This window comes from Erpetoichthys calabaricus, chromosome 6, assembly GCF_900747795.2.
Source record: "Erpetoichthys calabaricus chromosome 6, fErpCal1.3, whole genome shotgun sequence".
NCBI lineage: Eukaryota > Metazoa > Chordata > Cladistia > Polypteriformes > Polypteridae > Erpetoichthys > Erpetoichthys calabaricus.
Window position 1 is genome coordinate 95502655 of NC_041399.2, and position 24845 is coordinate 95527499.

The 24845-nt window shown below is 36.4% G+C and overlaps 1 protein-coding gene across 1 annotated transcript in view; it reads right to left on the reverse strand.

Moving 5' to 3' along the window:
* Window positions 1-24845, reverse strand: part of LOC114653471 (cadherin-6-like) — a 342207-nt gene that overhangs the window by 51153 nt on the left and 266209 nt on the right. The window contains exons 5-6 of the mRNA XM_028803817.2: window positions 18910-19077; window positions 10029-10216 (exon numbers count right to left, since the gene is read on the reverse strand). Of these exons, the coding sequence (XP_028659650.1) occupies window positions 10029-10216; window positions 18910-19077 (356 nt within the window). The remainder of the gene's footprint in view (window positions 1-10028; window positions 10217-18909; window positions 19078-24845) is intronic.

Sequence of the window (24845 nt, forward strand, 5' to 3'; positions counted from 1 at the left end):
GCACTTGCTATCCATTGACCTTTGTATCTACCCTTTGGTTTGCACAAGTTTGTCCTTCCATTTTACAATGTGATAAATTCTCTTTTTGTTTGTTCCGATCCAGGATATCACCCTTCTTCAGTCACTCATCCTCCCTATTAGTTACCGTGTGCTATTTGTATTGCACGTCAATCACTTCTGCTGCGTCCTTCAATTGCATAAAGCATGTTTCCAGTGCAGCAAAGAGCATGTAAGTTAGAATGCTATTAGTAAATACTGACAAATAAAAGAATGTGTCGTATAATTTTCATTTTACTCTAACATTGCCAAATCTGAATCAAATCCATTTTTAAGATTTTGGGGTATTTAGTTTTTATATGGTAGAGGGAGTTTTTACCCCTAAATATTGATATATCAAAATGTCCTTTTTTAGAGGATACCAGCTGACCTAGATATACCATCCTGCTAAATTTTACCTTTTAAACAGGTAAAGGTTTTTTTGGTTCATGAGTGAGTGAGTGAGTCAGCTTTGCATTTTATATATTGTGGAGACCAGCCTCAACACAGACAGGCAGACATATTTACAGTTATTTACAATACCACGCACAACCCGGTGCATCTGCACCATACACCCTCAGTCCGAACCTCTTCACTGTCTCTTCCACTCAACTCCAGCTGATGAATGGAGGGAGACAGCCCCTTTTAAATCCACCCGAACATGCTCCAGGTTCCTCCTGATTAGCTTCCTGCGGCACTTTCTGGTGTGGTGGAAGTGCCACACGAGCACCCGGAAGCACTCCGGGTGTCCCTGGTTTTCCTTCCGCCATCACCTCTGATTGTGGCGGAAGTGCTGACGTTCAGGGCTTCTCAGGCATCTGGGCGCCCCCTGTTTTAAATAGATTGTAGATGTAATTATTTACATGGGAGATTGTTCAGATCTGGATGATTGGGCAACAGTTGTCATTGGATTCGGCAAAAATATGTGGATGATGAGCACCTACGAGAGCAATCTGATTATTTCCTAATAATAAACCAATGATTACTATTAATATATGATATTAACTGAAGAGATGCTCTAACACATTTCATGTAAACATATAAGAAACTCAAGCACAAGCTCAGAAAAGTAATTTAAAAACTGTTAAACAGCAATACTTTGATAAGCCAAAAAATGAATGTAGCAGTACTCATGATGAAATGTGGCTGGGCATACCAGTACTTACAGATTATGAACCAAAGACAATCTGCACCAACATTTGTTCTCCAAAATTACCTAAGTACTTTCTATGCCAGACCTGATAATGATGCAGAGGTTTCTGGCACACCCTTCCTGCACAATCACCTTTCTCCCTTCATTCTGGCAAAAAAGATATGACCAATAGGACAAACACCAGTCGATTCAAGAACAGTTTGGAGATGTCAAGTAGCATAGTAAGTTGAAAAATTCAAAATGATTTTCATACAGTATAATGTACAACATAATATTAATAAATCAAATTAATATATCATTCTGAACAATTACTATTCGAAACTATACAAGACAAAGATGGTCTATTCAAAATCAAAAAATTAGATCTATGGGGTAACAACAAACATATTTTGCTATTTCACACTAACTATGTCAAACTTTCACAAAGGTATTTGCAATTTACTGTTGCTCTTAGGTAATTGTACACAATAAAGAACTGTTAATGGAAAGGCTCCCTTTCAAAATAGTGTTAAAAGCTTTGTTACGTAAAATACTGATGAAGAGTATTAACCTATGGCATTGCTACCACATATGATTATGTAGTTTGTGGTTTTGTCTATGTGTCACAATGCAATGAATTGTCTTATTATCAGTGTTTCTATTTTTTACATTTAAAAATGACTTTAGATTTTCTCTGTGTGAATGCCAGCTTGAAAAACACGCATATATTGATAAACTATAGTAAAATAACAGTTTGAATTCATTCAAAATGTAAACAGTCTACATATCAAGTCAATAGGTGGAAAAACAATATTGCTGATCCTTGAAGAAAATTCTAAAGTTTTGCTTTTTTGTTAGACACTCAAATGCCCCTAATGCAACTTTAAGTCTTCACTATTTCACCTGGTGGATTTACAAGGTAGTGCCAGCAGCAGCAGCCAGAATATTACTAAAAATTTCAGAAGCCCTGTGTTTTTGTACAGTCTGCTACAGCACATGCACTGCAAAATTATGCCTCATTCCTTACCCGTTTTGAATGGCTGGGTCTATAAAACACTCGCTGCCTTGTGTATTTTTTTGGTGTATTTCAGTGTGTCTTTTGTTGGTTGCAAAGACTTATGTAAGAATTCCATTGTGTTATGTTAAATAATACAATGTAAACATTACAGCAAAGTTTAACTAGAACTTTCCATTTTTATGGTGTTATTGTCACCAATCTATAGGAGAAATGCTTATAAAAATTGTATTGTACTATGTACACATAGCAATATACACCACTTAAACTTGAATTATTTATTTATCCTACTATGTCATTTTCTGCATTTGTAGTCACCTGTGTCTGTTGCTTTAATACAGCAGTGTCTCAATTGCATCTATCTATCTATCGTGACAGATAGGGGGCACCATCGCTCCCTTGAACCCTCTGATCAGACGCCAGACACCAGATAAAAGTCCAATAATTATTATAATAATACTGTGCACAAAGCACCACCACTCCACAATACTCCAATAAATCAATACAAATACACAATCCTCCACTCCCAGATGCTTAGTCTCCCTGCCTCCCAACTCAGCTCGTCTGTCTGGGATCTCCCACAGTCCTTTATAGTTCTTGACCCGAAAGTGCTTCTGAGCCCTCAGTCCATGTGATTATTCAGCACTTCCAGGTCAGGTAAAAACTTCTCTTTTCTTCAGCCTGGAAGTATATCATTTCTTCTGTTCCCGTGACTTGGAAATACTTCCAGGCTATACAGAAAATATAAATCCCTGTGCCTCCCTGCAGCGACTCCTGAATGGCCCCCATGGTACCCAGCAGGGCTGTGCATTATACAGTAACTCCACTGTCCATGATTCCCTACTGGCATTCGGAGCACCTCCATGCTACAAGGAGGGCTCCATCTGGCGGCCTGGGGGTATTGGCCGGGATGAATGGCCATCCATATCTCACACTATCTATCTACCTGAATTTACCAAATTATGTCCTTTTTTTTGTAAATTTTTTTACTTCTTTACACAATAATAAAAATTTAATGTCTGAATTATGTTTTACTTATACGGTATATGTTTTATTACTGCATCATAAATTTAATTCTGTGTAAGTACTTCCAGCCTTTAGAAGAGCAAAGAGATATGTAAAAAATTTAACAATATCTGTTGTGGTGGCATCTGCTCCTACATTAGTGAAATTAACAATGTCATCTTACGCAGGGTAATTATGACTTAAACAGCCAAAGGAATCATCAATGGCAGAGCTCAAGTCAAGATTAGTGCTTTAGCTCTTGAGAGTTACACAAAGAATCAGTACTGAAAGTAGTCCTAAATCCTTTCAGATAGCCTAATATGTAATATATTAAAAACACAGTTAGAACACAGTTCACTGTATACAATCTTTTATTTGTGTCAATTAGTTTGCAAAACTAATATTATTGTAACAATTTGTGAATTGGCTCCAGAAAGGATGATCTGACATAATGCCAATAGAATCCAAATCTGTTTATAGATTCATTTATGACCTTGTGTTTACTTATTCTTTTTCTATATTTGGCATTTCTTATTTACTGAATTATTTTATTTGCGTACAAAAAATCCTACTTCAGATCTGACATTCTTTTACTTTTATACACATTTATTACAATAAGGAAAATTAAGTTCTGTTGATCTTTTTTTTTTGCCTAAGTATTCCAAAATGAAATGTTATTTTATAGTTCATTGAATTAAAAAATGTGTTCAGTTACATTTACAGTACATGTAATTCTGAAAAACAGTCAAATTTCATAAACAGGACCCGACAGCTAACTGCCTGTCACAGCTGCAGCAAGAACACGTTCACCCAGGCATATCAGAAAGCAGCTATCGCGGCTCTCTTGGACCTTTAATGTTGCCATTGATTTTCATTACAGCTAGTGCTATATAAATCTTTCATTTCTAAAGTCTTGAAAAAGTGGCATTAATCATAATCTTTCCAAATAACAAAGGGCTGCTTCATTTATAGGATATTATTAAATATTTAACTTTATATATATTATGAGAAGGGTGGCATGATGTGCAGTAACTCATGTTACAGCCTTACATCTGGCAAAACTATATATGCAAAACAAGAAAAATGATCACATGATAGAAAAAAATACGGAGGTAGTGTATTATAACATATTGTACAAATCCCTTAATATGCTGATGGACATTCTAATTAAATATAAACATTTAGACATTATTAAATGCATTCATTTTATGTTTAGAACCAGTCCTTTTTCCAACAAGGATTGCTGGGAGTCAATTGAGGAAATTGATACTAAGGAAACAAGCCTGGATGGGTCATAAGTTTTATGAAAGGAAAGCTCATTCAAAAACAGCCCATTTTAGTGTGGCTAATCTACCTGCCAGTGTACTTGTGAACTTTGGAAGGTAACCAGACTCTCTGGAAGAAATCTGTTTGAACAAAGGGAGAACAAGCCCATTGCACACCCCACTGCAAAAGATCTGGCAATCAAATTAAATGACTATGCCACCCTCTGTACAAATGTCAAAAATTCTACACTTTACACTTTTCTTAGTGCCTTAATGTTACTTGAGTTTTCATGTTCATCTATACAAATTAATCATGTGTAATGGTCTCTTGTTATAGAGCATTGTTTACTTTTTAAATGCAAAAAAGTATTTGTAGCAATGACATACTTTTAGCATTTAGCAACAATTAACAATTTACAGTAAATTGTAGAACATCCTTTTGCTTACAGTAAAAATACATTGTATAGGACACTTATAATGGATGGAATGGTAAAAAAACTACTACCAGAATTTCTGGCTTAAACATAAATGGGAGTCAATTCCTTTTTGTCTTTTGTTAGCTTGCATTATTATTAATCATGATAAGCATTTCAGTGAAACTAATAAAACAAGATGCAAATGTGATGTAGAAGTTTTTGTTTTGGTGCTGCCATATTATTTTGATTATTCTTATAATAAAATAATAATCCATCCATCTCCCCAACCATCTATTTCATAAATGTTCAATGTCTAGAGGGCCAGAAGCCAAAGCCTATTGGCAACATTGTGAGAAAGACCAGGGGTGTGTACCACTCCCCAAACCCTGACACAGGCAGGCTGAGACACAAGTTCAACCCAGCACACGGTTTATTCAGGTGGGGAAGCGTTGTTTGTTGTTCCTCACTCCACAGCACACTACACAAAGTACCCAAAACAATACAATATACACAGGCCTTCTTCCTTCTCTCTCTCTCTCTCTCTCTCTCTCTCTCTCTCTCTCTCTCTCTCTTCTTCTGTTGCCTCCACTCCTTCTTGCAATCTTTGTCCTCCACTTCCCGACTCTAGTTCATGCACACATGAAAACTAATTAATCTAAACAATGGATAATCGTCCACCATATTTAAAATATGGAGACATGCTGGGTGGTCAACTGCACATTAAAGAGCAGGAATTCAAGAACATAATTCTACATTGCAATAAACACAGATAATTGGTTTAATAAAATGTTTATTTTTTTCTATGATCAAGTAGAATATAACAATGTGTAATAAGAAATATATACAAAGACAAAAAGTAAATGAAATATCAAAAAATTATATAACAAAAAACATATCGGACAGTGAAATGACTATTGAAGCAATAATAGCCATTAATCAATATAAATGAAAACCAAAATATTGCATCACAAATAAAAGTGTAATACAAAAAAAATATATATAAATGGGTTGGTGGTACAGTAAAATTTTAAAAATAAATAAAATGAAAACAATAAAATAGTACAAGTACATTTATATGAACATGTATAAAAGTAATATAAAGAAAATGAACTAAAGAAGAACTGATGTGTGATATTACAAAATAAATACTGGTTCATGCAAAAAAAAAAAAAAGCAATGATGTGAAAACACTTAATCTCCATGGTATTAACCCCACCCATGAATTGGACTCGGAATTCTATGAATTTGCAGTTAAACCAGAATCAGCCAAGGGAGACATGTCAAAGTCAATGTCAATTTATTTATATAGCACATTTAAAACAACATAGGAATGCTGTGGCCAAAGTGCTTTACAATAAAAGAAGAAAAAAACTTACAATTAACATAAATAGAAATAAAATAAACAAACATAAATAAAATAAATAATAAACAGAAGTAAGATTACATAATCACAATGAGGAAACCATTAGTATTACTAATGGTCACGGAAAGCAAGTGAATAGAAATGAGTCTTTAATCTTGTTTTGAACAGTTCAATTGTAGATGACTCCTTTATGTGATGAGGTAAAGAGTTCCACAGGCAAGGAGCAGCAGCTGCAAAAGCCCTGTCCCCCTTAGTTTTACACTTGGCACGAGGGACAACAAGAGACAACTGACCAGAAGATCTAAGCACTCTAGATGGTTGGTGTAAAAGCACACAATTCAGATAAAAAGGCAGGAGCAAGCCCATGTATAGATTTAAAAACTAACAATAAGATTTTAAAATCAATTCGAACACTAACAAGCAACCAGTGTAAAAAAGCTAATATTAGAGAAACAGAATCAGACTTTCTTGCCCCAACCAGAAAGAGAGCGGCAGCATTCTGGACAAACTGTAACCTGTGTATCAGGGATTTGATAATTCCAGAATACAGCGAGCTGCAGTAATCAAGGTGAGAAAAGACAAAAGCATGAGTAGCTTTCTCAATATCCCTAGAAAATAAAAAAGGCTTGATCTTACCTAAAAGACAAAGCTCGAAAAAGCAACTCTTAACTACAGAATTAATCTGTTTCTCAAAAGAGACATGTAATAATTCACTATTTTTATGCTTTCTGCAACTTATCAATATTCATGACTGGGCTGAAGCCTCCAATAAAAAACACAATGACAAACAAAATGCTGATTTCTTTCTTCGGTTATATTTTTAATAAAAGCGCACTTGTTTTGTTATATGTGTACATTTTGTGAAAGTGTTTAATTGATGTTTGGACTTCAGTCTTCACACGTTATACACTTCATGTCAAAATTTTGTCGTTAGTACTATAACATGAAAAAGGTTTGTTTTAGGTATGTGTTCAACATTTCTTGCATTTCTCGCATTTCCTGTCATCCTACATTTATATAGATCGTTGTAAACATGGAACACACATGAAATGCATATATTCGTAATAATGGTTTATTATTTACCCTATACAGTTCCAGGCACCTCACACGCAGATAAAGAGCCTTGAGCTGGGAGAACTTTTTGCCCAAGTTGAGCTGCGATGGTGGGGGGGTTGGGATAGCAGGCTGCTTGCTTGTTGTGCTAATCAACACATTTACAAAACAAAAGACATTAATGTAGAGGTGCAAAGGAATTTAGGGTGGCCTGGGATTATAAATTTTTTCGTAGACTTCAGGGATTTAGTGTTAAATTGGATTAGTTCAGACTGGACAATGATGGATTGTCTTGCCTTCTTAGCTCTTCATGCACAGTGTCATAACCATTTTCAATTTTCTAATTGGTTGGTGCAGGAGTTCAAAAAAAAACTTGACATAGGCAAAAATACTGTAGTGCTATATCTAAAGTCTGTTAGCAAAGATCCAAATACTAAAGGACTTGCTACCAAACAGAAAAAACAAAACAAAACTGAAAAACATTCTTGGTTATGGTGCGGTTGTATTTGCAATGAAATGTTTATTAAAAGACACAAAGGTGTAAATATCTGAAACTCCAGGCACCTCACACCCAGATAAACAAGACTTGGGTTGTGTGAACTTTTTGCCCAAGTTGAGCTGCGGTGTTTGGGGGGTGGGATAACAGGCTGCTTGCTGCTTGTGCTAATCAACACATTTACAAAACAAAAGATGCTAACGGAGAGGTGCGAAGGAATTTAAGGTGGCCTGGGATTGCTAGTTTTTTCGTAGGCTTCAGGGACTCTAGTGTTAAGAAGGTTAAATACTGGTACAGGAGAACATAAACACACAGAATCGTATTTAATGGAGTCCAGACCTGAAGAGGCTACTGGCAAGTATAAGGTTTCGAAAGGGTTTACAAAGCGGAATGGTCACATAATATCATTAACACAGCAAGGTTGATGCATTTCAGGAAGATCCCTTCATTCATAGATAAGAAATGAATTTAAGGATGTCAATCCTTTGACATCTTGTAAAGCACCTTGAGCTACATCCTATGTATGAAAAAGTGCTATAGAAATGTTGCTGTTGTTCAAGATAGTTTGAGAAAATAAATATTGAACACAGATCAATAATAAAGTCAATAATGAAATAACAAACTAAACTTAACAAAATAACCAACACAGGATATGGTAAACTAAGTATGCCATTGAGAACTTGGCAATATCAATCCAACAGAAAATGTAATACTGTACGTGGAATAAGCAAATATTTCATTTCTCTTAATGTTAAGTTTATATAACTAGAAATTATGTAAAAAAGGAAAAAATGGCGCATAGTCAGGTTACATACCTAACAATATGGGTGACTGTATGTAAGAATCATTATAGAATCATTATAGAACAATTATAAGGGGTAGCTCACCTCTACACAATAAAAACATCAAAGTATCAAAGTAAATGGGGATCACACTGTAGAAAACCAAGTGCTAAAAGATAAAGGATTTAAGCAGAATAATCCAAGTGATTAATTATATCAAAAGGTGTAATAAAAGTTGTGACTTACAGTACATAATGTCTGTTATCAGAATGTTCTAGGAAAATAACAGAAAAGGGAAAATATATGAATATTGGCTTTTTTATAAAAAATTGAGTAGGTCGCTTAACTCATTGAATCCCATGACATTTCATGTAGCCAGTTTGTAAATCCAATTATCTTCACAACAAAGCAATGAATTGTTAAAATGACCACCTCTAGAAAGGTGGATAGACAATTTCCTGAAATGTTCACTTAATATCAGAAATGGAAGGTCTGGTATCAGTGAAATTTCTAGAAACAGTAGGATTTAGATTGTGGGACAGTACACTGACTTAATGTTCAGAAATATGCATCTTTACTCTATGAAACACTTCCTAACATAAAATTGTCAAAATTTGGGTAAATTAAAAAATATATATATGTGGCTTTTGTTTATATTCTATGTTTAAAGTTTTTTTCCTTTAGGTTTTAAGAGTTTTTTGCCTTTAGGTTTTTTTAGCATGAGGATTTTAATTTGGTAATTAGTTTTAAGTTAGAACAAAATGTTGGACATGTAAAAACACTCTTTTTGTGTCGCCATTTTTTTTTCACAGAGGCACCACTATTTTGACACATTGTTACTAAAACAGGTTGCTAGACGTTGAGTTGTGGGATTTATTTTTGACTTTAAATTTGGGTTTGTTCTTCTGCTTTTTCCTGTCTCTCTGGTATTGACCCATGTCTTGTTTTTTGACTTGAAATTTGATTAGTCCATTATCCCAGTCCTGAAAAGAACCAAAAAAAAGGCAAGGGGAAAAAAATGGACCTGCGTTTATTGTATTATTGTATTGTATTATATGTAGTGAAGAAATAATGTTTCCTTTAAGTATAATGCTGCAGCAACTGCGGATTAAACACATAAAGAGTCTGTTTTTGTGAAATCAAAATATTGGAAAAATAAACATGTGCAGGCAAGTGATAGATGAGCAAAACTTCGGAACATACCAGTGTTTAGAAATTGAATGTCTAATGGCTGCAGTTAACCTAACATATGTGTCTTTGGGATGTGGGAAGACAAACACATTACCAGGAAGAATACTCCACTTTGATAAAAGGAGAATATTCCAACTCCACATAAAATTGTCACCTGGAATGGTAAAGCAACAATGCTAATCACTGAACCAACATACAATCATCTACAAAAAGTATTTTATATCACTTAATAGATATACATTTCGTAAAATGCTATATTAAGTATGATATTTACCTTTTTTAAAGTTACAATGCCTTCCTGTGTTGCTTTATCTGTTACAATACTGAACATATCTCGTCCATCTCCATCTATAATATTATACTGAATTTCAGCATTTTCCCCAAGATCAGCATCTGTAGCTTTAATTCTGCCAATTGATGATCCGGTCTCTCCAGATTCTGAAGTCCAGAGCTGGTAAGTACCTTGTGGCAAGAAAGAACAAATAAATATTATGCAATGCATTTTATGGAATGTACTGACACTGTGTGCATTTCATAAACAGCTGTTCCTGACAGTTATACCAATTTTAGTTTCATATTGGAAACCTGGGAGTTTTCACTGCATTATTATGATGTAGACTCATGAAACTTCAGGGGCCGGCCAGAAGTCTGACACTTTATAGCTTGCTGATCAAGTGTTACTTATGGCTTTAAACACCTATAGTAATGAAACCACTTCCATGGAATAATTTCCTGTCTATATTTGGATTTGTAATGTAACCTGGAATGGTTTTCTGTTGCTTAGTTACTCTATCTGTTAAGTGTCAGTTAGCCTCACCAAGCCAGCATTTTGATAAATTTAATTTATTGAAATGGTACATAACAGTAGTGAATGGAGGTCATTTATATTTCATTTCTACTGTGTTGTCAAGGTGTTAGTGAGAATATAAAATAAAACAAGGCTTCAGGTATCATTTGTTGTGTACTTGGGAGTAAATATATTATCTCCTCAGCAAACAGCAGGATTTCAAAGAGTGGACTACAGTTTCTTTCAAAATACAACAGGTGGTTAAAAGAATTCTTCTAACAAAAATTATTTTTTATATATTACTTACCTCAAGTACATTGTAGTGATAATTCAGAAAAAAATGTAATCTCATGTTAATCATGGATAATGGACATAACAACATTTCTGATAGAATGGGCGTCTATGGTGATCAATGCTGGGCAACAGCAAACTGTCAAAAATGTCCATGAAAAAAACTCACATTACTCATGTTGTGTAATCCATATATTAAGTCATCAAGTTGTATACTCACAAAGTCCTCCTCTGGTATTGGTCAAGAGTTCTATTTTCAATTCAAAAGAGTGATCCCATGTTAGGGCTTCCTGTTTGTGGGCTACTTTCATTTTCCTGAGGTATTTATTTAATAATAATTTAGCCAAAAACTACATATGTTTTGCATGTTGTGACCGTACAACTTGAAGTCTTGACATGTAAATTATGTGACACGAGCAACATGAGATTATTTCATGGATATTTTTGATATGTTTGCTGTTGTTCAGCGTTGGTCACCCAAGGCTACCTTTCTATCATAAACGTTGTTATGTCTGTTCTCCATGAAAACATGAGATTATTTATTTTTTCTCGGCCATCACTACAAACTGCAGTAACATAGTAAAAAATATCATTTTTAGGTGGTGTATTCCTTTAAAAACAAATATTACTGTTTTTTTCCTACCACTTAAGATGGGGTTATAGGCCTATCTTTTTATAAATTCTCAGGTTTCTAAACACAACTCTGAAAGATTAAATAGGTATAAATTTCTAAATTCTAGTTTGCATACCTGCGGTGGGTTGGCACCCTGCCCGGGATTGGTTCCTGCCTTGTGCCCTGTGTTGGCTGGGATTGGCTCCAGCAGACCCCCGTGACCCTGTGTTCGGATTCAGCGGGTTGGAAAATGGATGGATGGATAGTTTGCATACACAGACTACCAGGAACGCAGCAATTTATGGTACAGGGATTCAGAGAAGCTTTTTGTGTCAAGGATCTTATGCTGGATTTTGAACTAGTACTTCCTGTTTTAATTCATTACCTCAGGTACACGATTGAATGATTGAAAAACAAGTTTTCCATTGGATTAACCTTATCGATTCCTTTCAGAATTTTAATGCTTTCATATAGCCGTATCTGTTCAAGACTAAACAGGTTTAATTCTCTTAACCTGTTGCAATAGGACATGCAATTTAACACAGTGACATACCAGTTTCAGTTCTCAACTTGAAACATTGTTTCTTTGTTTATAGAACAGAAATGAAAAATATATATTTGTCAACATTTACAGATTAATATGAAAACAATAAAATCGTCCTCAAAAGAGTTGCAGAAACAATTATAAAGAATCATAAAATGGGAGGTTTTCTGCTAAAAACATCCATCCATCCATTATCCATCCATCCATTATCCAACCCGCTGAATCCGAACACAGGGTCATGGGATTCTGCTGGAGCCAATCCCAGCCAATACAGGGTGCAAGGCAGGTACAAACCCCGGGCAGGGCGCCAGCACACCGCTGGGCACACACACACACTAGGGACAATTTAGGATCGCGAATGCACCTTACCTGCATGTCTTTGGACTGTGGGAGGAAACCCACACAGACACAGGGAGAACATGCAAACTCCACGAAGGGAGGACCTGGGAAGCGAACCCAGGTCTCCTTAATGCGAGGCAGCAGCGCTACCACTGCGCCACCATGCTGCCCTTGCTAAAAACAGTTGTTTACAAATCAGTTCACAATAGCTCTATTCTGCATTGTTTTAAAGAAAGCACACAGATTGTGTATTAAACTACTATATGCATAATGCAGAAAAGAAAAGTGTGTCAAGGTAAAAATATGCACCTAAAAAACACATGACGTGCAAAGGTTTATATTTAAACACCTCTGTAAGTGATACTACTGTGATGAGGTAGTTCCTCTCTGGTAATATACAAATGCTATGTTCTGTTATTTTATACAGATGAGTGCAGTTTACATAAAAAAACCTTTATTTTTTCATTCATTATCATCATACCATTCTCCCAAATGAAAGAGAAAATGTAAAATCCAAAAGATGAAAATCTGCAAAACTACAGTATATGGGACAACTAATCGTCCACTAATACAAATCTTTAATAATAAAATGAAAAAACTAAAAATGCTTATTCATCAATCACAACTTTCTTATTCGACTAAACTCACAAATTAACGGAATGACCTTTAATTAGGTTTAGGTGTCAAGAGTGACTGTCAGTCTTTTAAGGACAGCATAGTCAGTTAACTATGTATGGTATTTCAGATTTTATTGTACTCTTTACACGTAATTGTTCTATGATACTGAAGTAGGTAATCTTTAATATGAAAAGCATGACATAATTTACATTTACATTAAAATGCAAAATTTTTCAGTAGCAGATTTGAAGGTATCCCTTGACTGGCATTGTCAGATGACCCACATTTCTCTTTTCTGCTATTAATGTTAAGTCAAGACCTCTATCACAATTGTGAGTACTGCAAATGTCTAGCTGTCGTTGAATATGCTACATATTTTTTCAGACAGAACACATAGTAAAAAAAATATTATTGCTATAATTAGTTTTTAAATAAATGTCACTTGTGGTATTGGAAATAGTAGTAGTTAACAACTTCGACTTATTCAAAGAAGAAAAATATCTACATATCTCAGATGTGGAAGGCATGGAGCATTATGCATACCTTAGAAAGAAATTTAATGATCATTAAGGAACAATTTAAACTGATCTTGCAGTTTAATAAATGGCACTGTATCAGCTAGGCAGTGCGGTGTAGTATAGTGGTTAAGGCTTTGGACTTCAAACCCATACGTTCTGGGTTCAGATCCTGCTACTGACACTGTGACCATGAGCAAATCTCTTCACCTGCCTGTGCTCCAATTGGAAAAACAAAAGAAATGTAACCAATTGTATCTCAAATGTTATAAGTCAGCTTGGATAAAGGTGTCAGCCATTTAATAATAATAGCAACAACAAATGATTTACAGTAAAAAAGACATTTCTGTAAGTACAAAAAATACTAGTGTGATCACTTTGTGTTTCTTTATATGACTATGTGCTCTACAGTTGGACCACAAAAAATGAAAAACTTCCATTTGGTATGTGGCTATACACATCTACTTATTACATTTAATTTATTTATATTTACCTCTTACTACCAGTATTTTTCTCTAACATTCTGGTTCCAATTTGGCTCAGATTAAGTGTGATTGTGGGCAGATATGTGAGTGGGCCCTGAGACTGACTATTTCTGCCTTGCACCAGTGCTGGTTGGATAGGCTCCTGCACACCGTGACACTGTCAAAAATGAAATCTATATATATAATTCACTAAGCTGCCGCCAGCACAAGCAAGACACCCATGGAAGCATGCAGGATGGAGCCACGCCCACCAACTCTAAGACCATTGGATACGACAACTCGCAGAGCCACGCCCACCAACTTGGACACAGCAACTCACAAAACACGGCGTCATTGGATACGACGACAACTCACCGAGCCACGCCCACCAACTCGAATGCAGCAACTCACAACACAGGGCATCATTCGCGTTCATCTCTGCTACACTCCACATGCACCTCTGAGCCACGTTGACTTTTCATTATTCTTTTCGGTTATGACGCACAACCGCATCCACCATCGCAAACTGTTTTACACGCCATGGTCTTAGAGTTGGTGGGCGGGTCTCCGTGAGTTGCTCTTGCGAGCGGGCACATGACCAGACGGTGTGTATGCTTCGAGAACAAGGGTGGATGCGGCAGGACCATCTAAGAAGAGGCATGTTTGTTGCGGATGTGAATCACTGTATGCAGCGTGTAAAACAGTTTGTTTGTCGCGGATGTGAATCACTGTATGCAGCGTGTAAAACAGTTTGCGAGGGGTATCCCATGGTCTTCGAGTTGGTGGGCGGGTCTCTGTCAGTTGCTCTTGTGAGTGGTCACATGACCAGGCAGTGTGTATGTTTCGAGTGCGAGGTTGGACGCAACAGGACCATCTAAGAAAAATCATGTTTGTCGCGGATGTGAATCGCTGTATGCACTCACAAACTGCAACAACTCATCAAACAAGGACACCCTGTCTCTCGAGGCATTCACACTGCCAGAAGACAATCATGGGATACACAAAAAATAGCCATGTCAGTCAGTCAACTCACAAAGCCCAGCCCACCAACTCATGCCCACCAACTCGCTTTCGTCTCTGCTACAGTACAGATGCACCACTGAGCCACACTGACTTTTCATTATTCTTTTCGGTTTCGGCTGCGCTTCTATATATAATCCACCAAGTCGTCCGACCATGGGATACAAACGACAAAGCACCACCCAACAACTTGAACCGATACAGAGACACGCCCACCAACTCTAAGAGCATGGGACGAGAACGCCTGCCCGCCCGTCCACCTGACTGTTACCAGCGTTCAACGCAATGTACTGGAGTGTAAAACCATCACAACTGCTAACTCACAAACTGCAACAATTCACCAAACACCGCATCAGACGCTTTCGATATCTAAGAAGATATATAGGTACTCATTATTCCCCTGCACGTGTCCACCCACGCTCCCAAGGCATTCACAGTGCCTGCTCATGTGCCTGGACGCAACAACTCACCACACACAAATTTTGCTTAATTTGACTCAACACGGGAAACCTCACTTGGCCCGGACACGGAGAGGATTGACAGATTGATAGCTCTTTCTCGATTCTCTGGGTGGTGGTGCATGGCTGTTCTTAGTTAGTGGAGCGATTTGTCTGGTTAATTCCGAAAGCGAATGAGACTTCCTACTGCTAAATAGTTACGCGATCGCCAACTGGTCAGCATCCAACTTCTTAGAGGGACAAGTGGCTTTCAGCCACGTGAGATTGAGCATTAACAGGTCTGTGATGCCCTTGGATGTCTGGTACTGCTCGTGTGCTACACTGAATGGATCAACGTGTGTCTACCCAGCGCCGACAGGCGTGGGTAAGCCGTTGAACCCCATTCGTGATGGAGACTGGGGCTTGCAATTGTTCCCCACGAACGAGGAATTCCCAGTAAGTGCGGGTCATACACTCGCACTGATTACGTCCCTGCCCTTTGTACTGAACGATGATTGTATGTTTGTTCGTAGTGTGCATTAATGCAATGTTACTTTTCTTGGTGGTTTATTAAATTACGGATTTTTCAAATGTTCATTTTTTTCCCTGTACTTAAAAATCATTAAAAAAGCGGCATGATTATGCGGCTTGGCTAGTACTAAATAATGCCCGCTCTTGTTTCTGTTCTGTGCAGAGCTTCAAGACCTTGTTGTTTCTGTCTAAAAAGCAAGAATAGTGGTGTTATTGTTGTTTCGGCTGCTCTTTGTGGTGATCTTAAAATTTATTAATATGACAATGCTATTGTTTTTTTAAAAAGCTGGCATATTACAGTGGACCATCTCTAAATATTTTTACAGCTATAGTATTATGAACAGAAAATTTAAAATTGCCCACAATAAAATACAACATTGTAGTTGTTTTCACTATAAACCATAACATTTTTTTAGCTATTTTTAGTTCTTTTGGGTTGGCTCTCCCACCCCCTTTAATACCTATGATGAAATTTATGAGCTTAGATAATGAATGAATTATAAAAAACATTGTGATTATATATACATAAAAAATACAATGTAATTACCTACTGGTCAGAACAATTATGTCACGGAAATAACAAAACTATTGTCAGTTGCCAGCCAGGCATAAATTAGTCCTACATATTCTAACAATATAAATAGTTGAAGCATCTGCAAAGAGCAAACATTCAGGTTTCCTGAAAACAATAAGACTTAGTGGTTAACAAGCACTTTTATGACAGACATATGTAATATTAGTGCAACTTTTTCATGTGTTTCCCAAAACTCCTCTTAATCAACTATTTTATGAGAGAGTATAAAATACTACTTTGTTAACCATGCCCCTGAAGTTTCCTATGTAAAACCATCATAAGTTGATTGAAAAATGATTTATTGACAACAATTGGTGACTTATTTGGTTGTTTGAAGGGATGAAATAAAGTTGTGGAAACTAATAAGAAGTAAACGTGATATAATAATTAACCAAATAAGACAAAGGTATAAATAATTACAAATTCAGATAGATATTATTTTTGAGATGGATTCGAAATGGATTACAATATTTGCCATAAAACTACACTTTTCTAAAGAATAGTGGACAGCAGAGCATTCTTATGTAACTAAGGCATGTGGCAGCCATTTCAAAAGCGAGACAAACAAAAGTGAGAAAAGACAGTAAGGAGAATAGGCCTGCACATCACAACTTATCTTTACTCACTTTTCAGATACATATGCACCTCCTAGACAACTCGGTAATTTGTGAAGTGTTTGTGTGTATATTTTATGCTTATAATCTGTGATTCTTCACAATCTGTAAATTAAGTAAATAAATCCCATTATGTATTAAAAAAACTTCACACTCCCTTGGACGTTGCATGTTATGTTTATTTCTCAAATTTTACAGGTCAATTTAAATCTAAAGAAATGCAAATGAAGTATTTTAATTAGAAACAAATGATTATTAACAGTAAGATGTTAGTTATGATGCCTAGAATCTACACCAGCCTTATATAGACCTTTCATCCCATAATCAGAAAATTTTGAATTTCTATCCTTTAATTACCCTTTCCCTTTTTCTTTGACAGTTGTACACCTGCTGTAATGGCAAGTTTGGGCCCCTTTGCATATAGAACCATCATATCATAGCAAAGTTAATGTCACCTGGCATTTTACAAAGACAGTGTCAGCACGTTTTACATATAACTAAGCTAATACTTTACAATCCACCGTGCTGCAGGTTTTCTAAAATGTCACACTGAATTGTTCTTTGGCCACAATCTAAGGGCTCCTTACAGGTGTCAACAGGTATGCATGAAAGGGATACCTGATTTTACCCAGTAATTGTCCACCTACAAACTGGCCATTGCTTATCTTCTGATAAACTGCTGAAAATATTATGGTTACGCTCTGGCCACTTTGCATACAAAATATCGGTGAAAAGATCAGAGTGACTGCAAATCATGTCTATGTTCAATGCAGGTAAACTTTACAGCAGGTGACAAACTTGCAGGAGGCTGGACATATAAAAGGATATCAGCTACACTCCTAAGATTTAACGATTTAACTTAAATAATATGTGAAATTTGGGTTGGTGAGGTGGTGATTGGAAACATAGATACAGAATTCAATGGACATTCTTCTGAGTATGCTTTATTTACTGTAGCCATACTATCTCATGCCCAAAATGATCAGCCCCCAATTCTTCTCTTTTCCTTTTCCTTTCTCCCGTTTCTCTCCATAACCAATTGCCATACAGAAAACTCCCATGAAAGTAAAGCTGACAGCAATCTTAGAACACAGATGCTTCAAAACATTTAAAGAACATATAAATATTATTAACTTATAAACCTGTCATTTTTAACAGTACATAATATTTATATGTACTTAACAATGTACCCCTATAATAGAATTATACCAATGCATTAATTAATTTCATCATGATAATTCAATCGTCACCATTATAAATCCATTATAAATCTTAGTATTTGAAATGTTTAGAGAACTGTCTTATCATGCACTTAAAGTGTTCTGTCTTGTGTCAGCTATTGCTACAGTTGGCGCTAGAAACAGCCAGTTTAAGAATCATTTAGCAATCAATGAGTGGAATGGGGAGCATGTAGATTTCAAAGGATTTACCTTTAGTTATGTCGAGTTTTGGGAAATACTCATAAATTAAAATTAGATCCTAAGATGGGGTTTACAATGTTCTTAGCCTTACGATACTTTCAGGAAATTGACCCCAGTCAAGTTAAACATCAAGGAAGCTAGATAGAAGTTAAATACAATGTCCATCCATTCATCTTCCAAACCCGCTTATCCAGAGCAGAGTCACAGGGTTGAAAATTAAATACTAGAAAAAAATACAGTGATAGAATTCAAAAGTAGATAGTCGCCTATAGACAGCAGTAGCTTTAGTAGGACATTTTAATAATTTGGAAGGAACAATATATTAAAGGAATTTTATTATTTTGAAATAACCAAAAACTAAATAAAAATATTAGATAGAAAACTTACTCTGTGGGAAACGAGGAGGATTATCATTTACATCAGTTAGAGTAATGTTGACTGTGGTAGTCCCAGATAATCCACCCATCTGCCCTGCCATGTCCTTGGCTTGAATGACAACTTGATATTTTTCTTTGTTTTCCCGGTTCATATTTGGTAAAGCTGTTCTGATGATACCTGTAGTGAAAAAGTATACTTTTTAAAAAATTAATACACTACTTACCAAACAGTGCACATGCCAAATTTTCAGGTCGCAAGAGCCATTTCCTGTTGCCAAGTTGTAGTAAGCTTAAATCCATCCTACTTTTGTCTGACACCTGACTCTTATTGCACCTGAACCTCACCCTTCACCTTCTGAGTAATAAATTCACAAGGAAGGCTTTCATGCTCTGAAAAGGGATAATGGGACCTATTCCTGGATTCAGAGTTGTTGTCAGTTGGCCATCAGGCATTTGCCCGAAAATACCACTCTCAGGTCTGGGTAAACTATTGGGAGCCAGTGTCCCTCTTCAATTTAATTAAGACATTTATGATGATCATTTGTGAATTGCTCTTTGTCTGGGCCTTCTCATTGGATATTTGTGCCCTGTGTAACCCTACTTGGAGCAAATATCTTCAGACAAGGTAAATCTAAGGATCATTCCAACATTCAACCTCACTCTACTATGCTAAGGTCACAGTCCTAGGAGGGGAGACACTATCCAATAACTGCACCTCAGGAAAAGCATTATAAATTTAAGCTTGGCCTTGTCGAAGTGTCCCAACTGTTTTTCCTGACAGGAACACTTCAGGGGCCTCATGTATAAACGGTGTATACGCACAGAAATGTTGCATACGAACGTTTCCATGCTCAAATCGCAATGTATAAAACCTAAACTTGGCGTAAAGCCACGCACATTTCCACGGTACCTCATACCTTGGTGTACGCAATTTCTCCGCTTGGTTTTGCAGACTGGCGGACCCAGCGTCAAAGCAGTGCTACTGTTCCTGTGTGGTCACCCTTTCTTTCTTAGCTCCACATTCATGACGCAGCTTTATAAATACACTAAAACTAACTGCATATTGTTTATTAGTGTAATGCATCTGATTGTAATTAACCTGCAGCAATATAATGGTCCAGGGAATAGCCATAGTATTCCAAATACCATAACTGCTTTAGCGTTGTAACTCTCACTGCATCTTCTTCTTTCAGCTGCTCCCGTTAAGGGTTGCCACAGCAGATCATCTTTTTCCATATTACTCTCGCTGCACCACTCGGAGTATTTATATCACTGTATCTGAATGGGGAATTACAGCAGCAGCTGATCGGAAAGAGAATTATCGGTATACAGCATGAAGCAGACGCTGACTCAGCCATGGTAAAACACTTTAGAGACTTCCCAGTACGGACTTCGCGGTTTAGAAAACGTTTCATCCCAAGAACTCTAAACGCACTCAATCATTCCATCAAGTGCTCCTTGTAGAACTGTTTACTTATAAGTACAATCACTTCACTGTAAACTTGCACTACAGTTATAATATTGCACAACCTGCGCCGCTTTATAAAGCGCGTATTTACATATGATGACGGTATTCATTTTTAAGATGAAATGCAGCAAAATATGTTGATTATAATATACAGATAAAACTTTAACTTCATTTAAATAATCTGTATTGTTAATAATTAAACATGTGAGGACACGGTGCCGCAGTGCTAGCTAGTTCATGGATTGTTCCTGCATTGCGTTGTATTCTTGCGCTGACGCGACACTGGAAAGATAGACGGATAGAATAATTAAACATGTACTACGAAGATATTTCAATGTTCCTTATTTGAAGAATCGGCGTTCTAAGCTTACAAATGGCTTACATAGCTGATTGTGTGGCGATTGGGTATTTGGAGAAAGAAAGTAAGGACAGGAATTGGAGGTTAGTACGTTTGAAAGAGACAGTACTGCTGTGATAAATTATTTCATTGAAGGTCGCGCATGGCGCAGCAAGCCTCTTGCGTCAGATATGAACAAGCACTGCGCCACCGTGTTCCCATGTTTAATAACATGCTTTCATTCCTATCATCATGAAAAAGATATCACGTATACATCTCAATATTTTAATTATTCAGAGAGCTGTAATATCACGAATGTAATGGATTATGTGTCCTGTCGGAGAAAGAGAAAGCCCGTTTAAGAAGCAGGTAGTGATTCACACACAGAGCACAAAGAAGATCAAATACAGAACAAAGCATTTAACGTCCTACTTTAGTTACAATGGGATTTGAGAAACTAGTAAATTAAACGATTTTCAGATGAAGTTTATGATGTTCTACTTTAATGGCAAAATAAACTACGTGATTAAAGTGGAAATTTCGAGATTAAAGTTGACATTTCGTGCTTTTTTCCCACTGTGTGCCTATTTTTTTTGTCTGTACCCTAATAAGCTTTCATATGACACTCAGACGGTGGGCTACGACTTGCCTTTTCACGGCGACTTTGATATGTGATTTCTTTTTTATTTCGGGCACTGTGCGACTTTGTGAAATTGAGGTTTCGAGTTTCTCCGACACTCTGTCACTCGATCAACTTCCTTTTGTTGATTATACCACTGTTTAAACCAACAAATAGTACGTTTTTCCTTTGCCTCCACTTGGTATTCGCTGAAATTCTTATATTTTCCCCGTGCTTTTCCCATTGTCTTTTCTCAGAAGGCTATTTATATCGATTTGCATATTCAAAGAGGCGTAATTCTGGGAGGAGTTGGGGTGGGACAGAAGGCGCGTGCACGTGCGTTACTTTTCACGTTGATCGGGATTTATCTAGTGGAAGAACGTGAAAGTTTACGTACATACAGATTCCTGCATCTGGATTTTTCTGTGCGTACGCACATTCCTGATTTTATGCTTACGCCATGTTATAGTGTGAGTTCTAAGTACGGCGTTATACATGAGGCCCCAGGTCATTGGAGTTTGACAATACTGTGTACATTTGCTTTGTGGACTTGTAAAAAGTGAATCAAAGTTCATTCAATGAAATCTTATGGAAAGTGCTAAAAACAGCATGTTTCTGGGGTCCCTGCTACAGTATTTGCCACTTAGTCTCAGTATTTGCTGTATGAGAGTTGTATTTACATATCTGATAGTAGGTTGAGATCATTCCATATGGCTGCTGAACCTCTCCAAAGTTCTGCCATGTCTCCTCTCCAGTTTAAGATTTTCATGGACATGATAACACAATATAGCAAAGAATTGGAAGGTAAGTGCTTCATCTCTGCTATGTGTGCAGTAAGATGATATTGTCCTATTGACTTTGTCACTCTGTGATCTCCAGTACCTCCAAGAATTGGATGAGAATTAGCACCTCCAAATCTGTGTTCATTGTCTTCTCCTGGAAAAGTATGACTTGTTCCCTGCAAGAAAAGGGTGAACAGCTACTCTAGGAGGAGGGGTTTAAGTGTCTTGAAGAGGATTAGAGATGATTGTGAGATTGACCAATGAATTGGTGCAGTGACAGTGGCAATACTGGATCGTATTGATAAAGCAGGAGCTAAGTCTGCAGATAAAGTCTATCATCAGAAGTCATGAGCTCTGGTAATGAATGAAATAATGAGAATGCAATAACTTTGGCTGAACTGACACTCCTTCACAGTATTGTTGTACTCATTCTGCAGTGCTGGTGGGCATTGGAGTAGCACTTCTTATGCTCTGAATCAAAAGGAGCCAGTTCAATCTGTTTGGGCATGTGTTTGGAATGAACCTTGTATGTCTCTACTGGGAGGTATACAAGGAAAAGTCTACTAGGAGAAGACTGAGAAGCACATCTAAGACATGGTGAAAGGACTGTATTTCTCAAAGGAGGCTGAAGAAAGTTGTTGGATATAGGAAAGTTAATTAAGAAAGGCTCTTGATTTGTGATTCATTTTATACAGATGCTTTGTGTTTTCTTTGATTCACTGTACTCATTTATAATAATTAATATGTTGTCATGCATATGCACCTGGGGACCACCTTCCTGGCTCTTGTGAGGTAAGCAGCTCTACCCCAGGATGAAAGGGAGAGCTGATGCTAACAGTATCTTTTCTTTCCCATGTATCTTCAAAAAGCTGTCCAAGGATGATGCCTAACTCTGCCTACATCACTCTGAGAAGATCCTGCCCCTTCAGGAGCCAACAGCACAAAAAGGAACCTTACAGGGAAGGTGGTGTCAGTATTTGGTCCAAAACTCGAGGAGGACAGAGTTCCAACTTCATTGCTATGACTACATAGTTGCAAGGCTGACACTTTCCATATTTTCTTTGTTCTTTTGCCACTGCATGGCTATTATTATAGTTACAATTAGGGATGACCAAGCTGGCACTCCAACCTTTTGTCTGCCTACCCTAGTTTTCATTCCTGGCCACATTATAATGTCTGTGTATCTCTTATAATTCAGGTTTAAATTAAGTTAAAAAATGCTCATACTTAGGATGTCAAAGCATTTATTGTTTACAGTCATTATAAAATGTTACCTAGAACATGCTTATAGTTTAATCAGAACCCTTAAGGGAAATATGTATACTACTGGTCAAAATGTTTTCCTCAGTTTTTCCATTTTCTCTTCAAATTGAATCAGCTGAAATGCAATGAATGACCAAAAGTGCTGAAAAAAGATAAGCAGTAAACTGCCAGAGGTTTAAATTTAAAATTTAGGTTAGCAAAAACTGAAAAAAGAAAATATCAGAATATTCCAAATGGGATAATTGGTTACAACCTACAGTTGTTCTGCAGGAATCAAAGTAAATTAAGCCTTGTAAGTTGAAGCAAATAATTTGCACAGGTGTTCCAATTTTTGTTGATTACTTAAAAACCCACTGTCTGTCTTACAGCAGAGATGGAACATACTCTGCTTATACACCCTCTGAACGACTACTTGAACAATATACCAGCAATAATGGCAAGAAACCGTCAATTAACAAATGAAATGAAACAGAGTAGTATTACTCTTAGAAGTGTATGCCTTTCATTTAGAGAAATTGCAGTGAAAAACTGGAAAAACTGACAGATAGTGCATGTGATTGCATTTTAAAAATAGTCACTATCTTGCACAATATTTTTTCAATACAACAGAAGAGTGGAAGAGAAAATGAAATGGTTGTATGCTGGAAAATCTATATATGGTTATAAACTATATATATTTTTTAAAAAATGGGGTGTCTAGTCTATTAAAACTTAAATTTAACTTTTATGAATTTTCACACAATATGGAAAGATTTTTACTTATTTGAGGAATTGATGAGATTTTATGTGGGAATCATATTAATGAGCCGAGTAGAATTTTGTCATTTGTTTCAGTGAGTTTGGTTTTAGAACATTTGTTGTTAGGCTTTATATATTGTTTTCACAGTAATTTCAGTGTTGTTGAAATAAAGCCATTTTTAAAAAGTCTTTCTCTCTTTGTTTCTTTAAGCCACTGTAAAGCAGAAAAGCTACCAGTCTGAATGATTGCCCTTTAAGGTGTTGTTGGAAAAAAAAAGTATCCACAAAACTTTCATTATTAATTCTAACAATGTATTTTGAAGGTAATGAGAAAAGGTCCATCCTTAAAAATTTATGTCAAACATCTATATGCTAGCCATTTCCTTAGTTTGACATTTCTACACTACTATACAAGCATACATGATTATACATCAGTACTATACATACGTATATATTATCTGCACCTTCAAGTCTCTTGAAGAGCTTCTATCTTTGGATATAGAAAAAGTACTTGATAGAATTGTACAGAACCACAATTGTATACATGTGTAATTAATTAGTAAATTTAGAAATGATTACAGTCTGATACTGAAGTCTTGGTTCAGAAAAATGACAGTATACCAATTCTGCCATATTACCTTGTCGAAGTTGCTTTATGTCAATCTAATCTAATTTAATCTAATCTAATCTAATCAAGATAAACTTTGTTAATCCCATTGGGAAATGTCCTTGTTTCTCT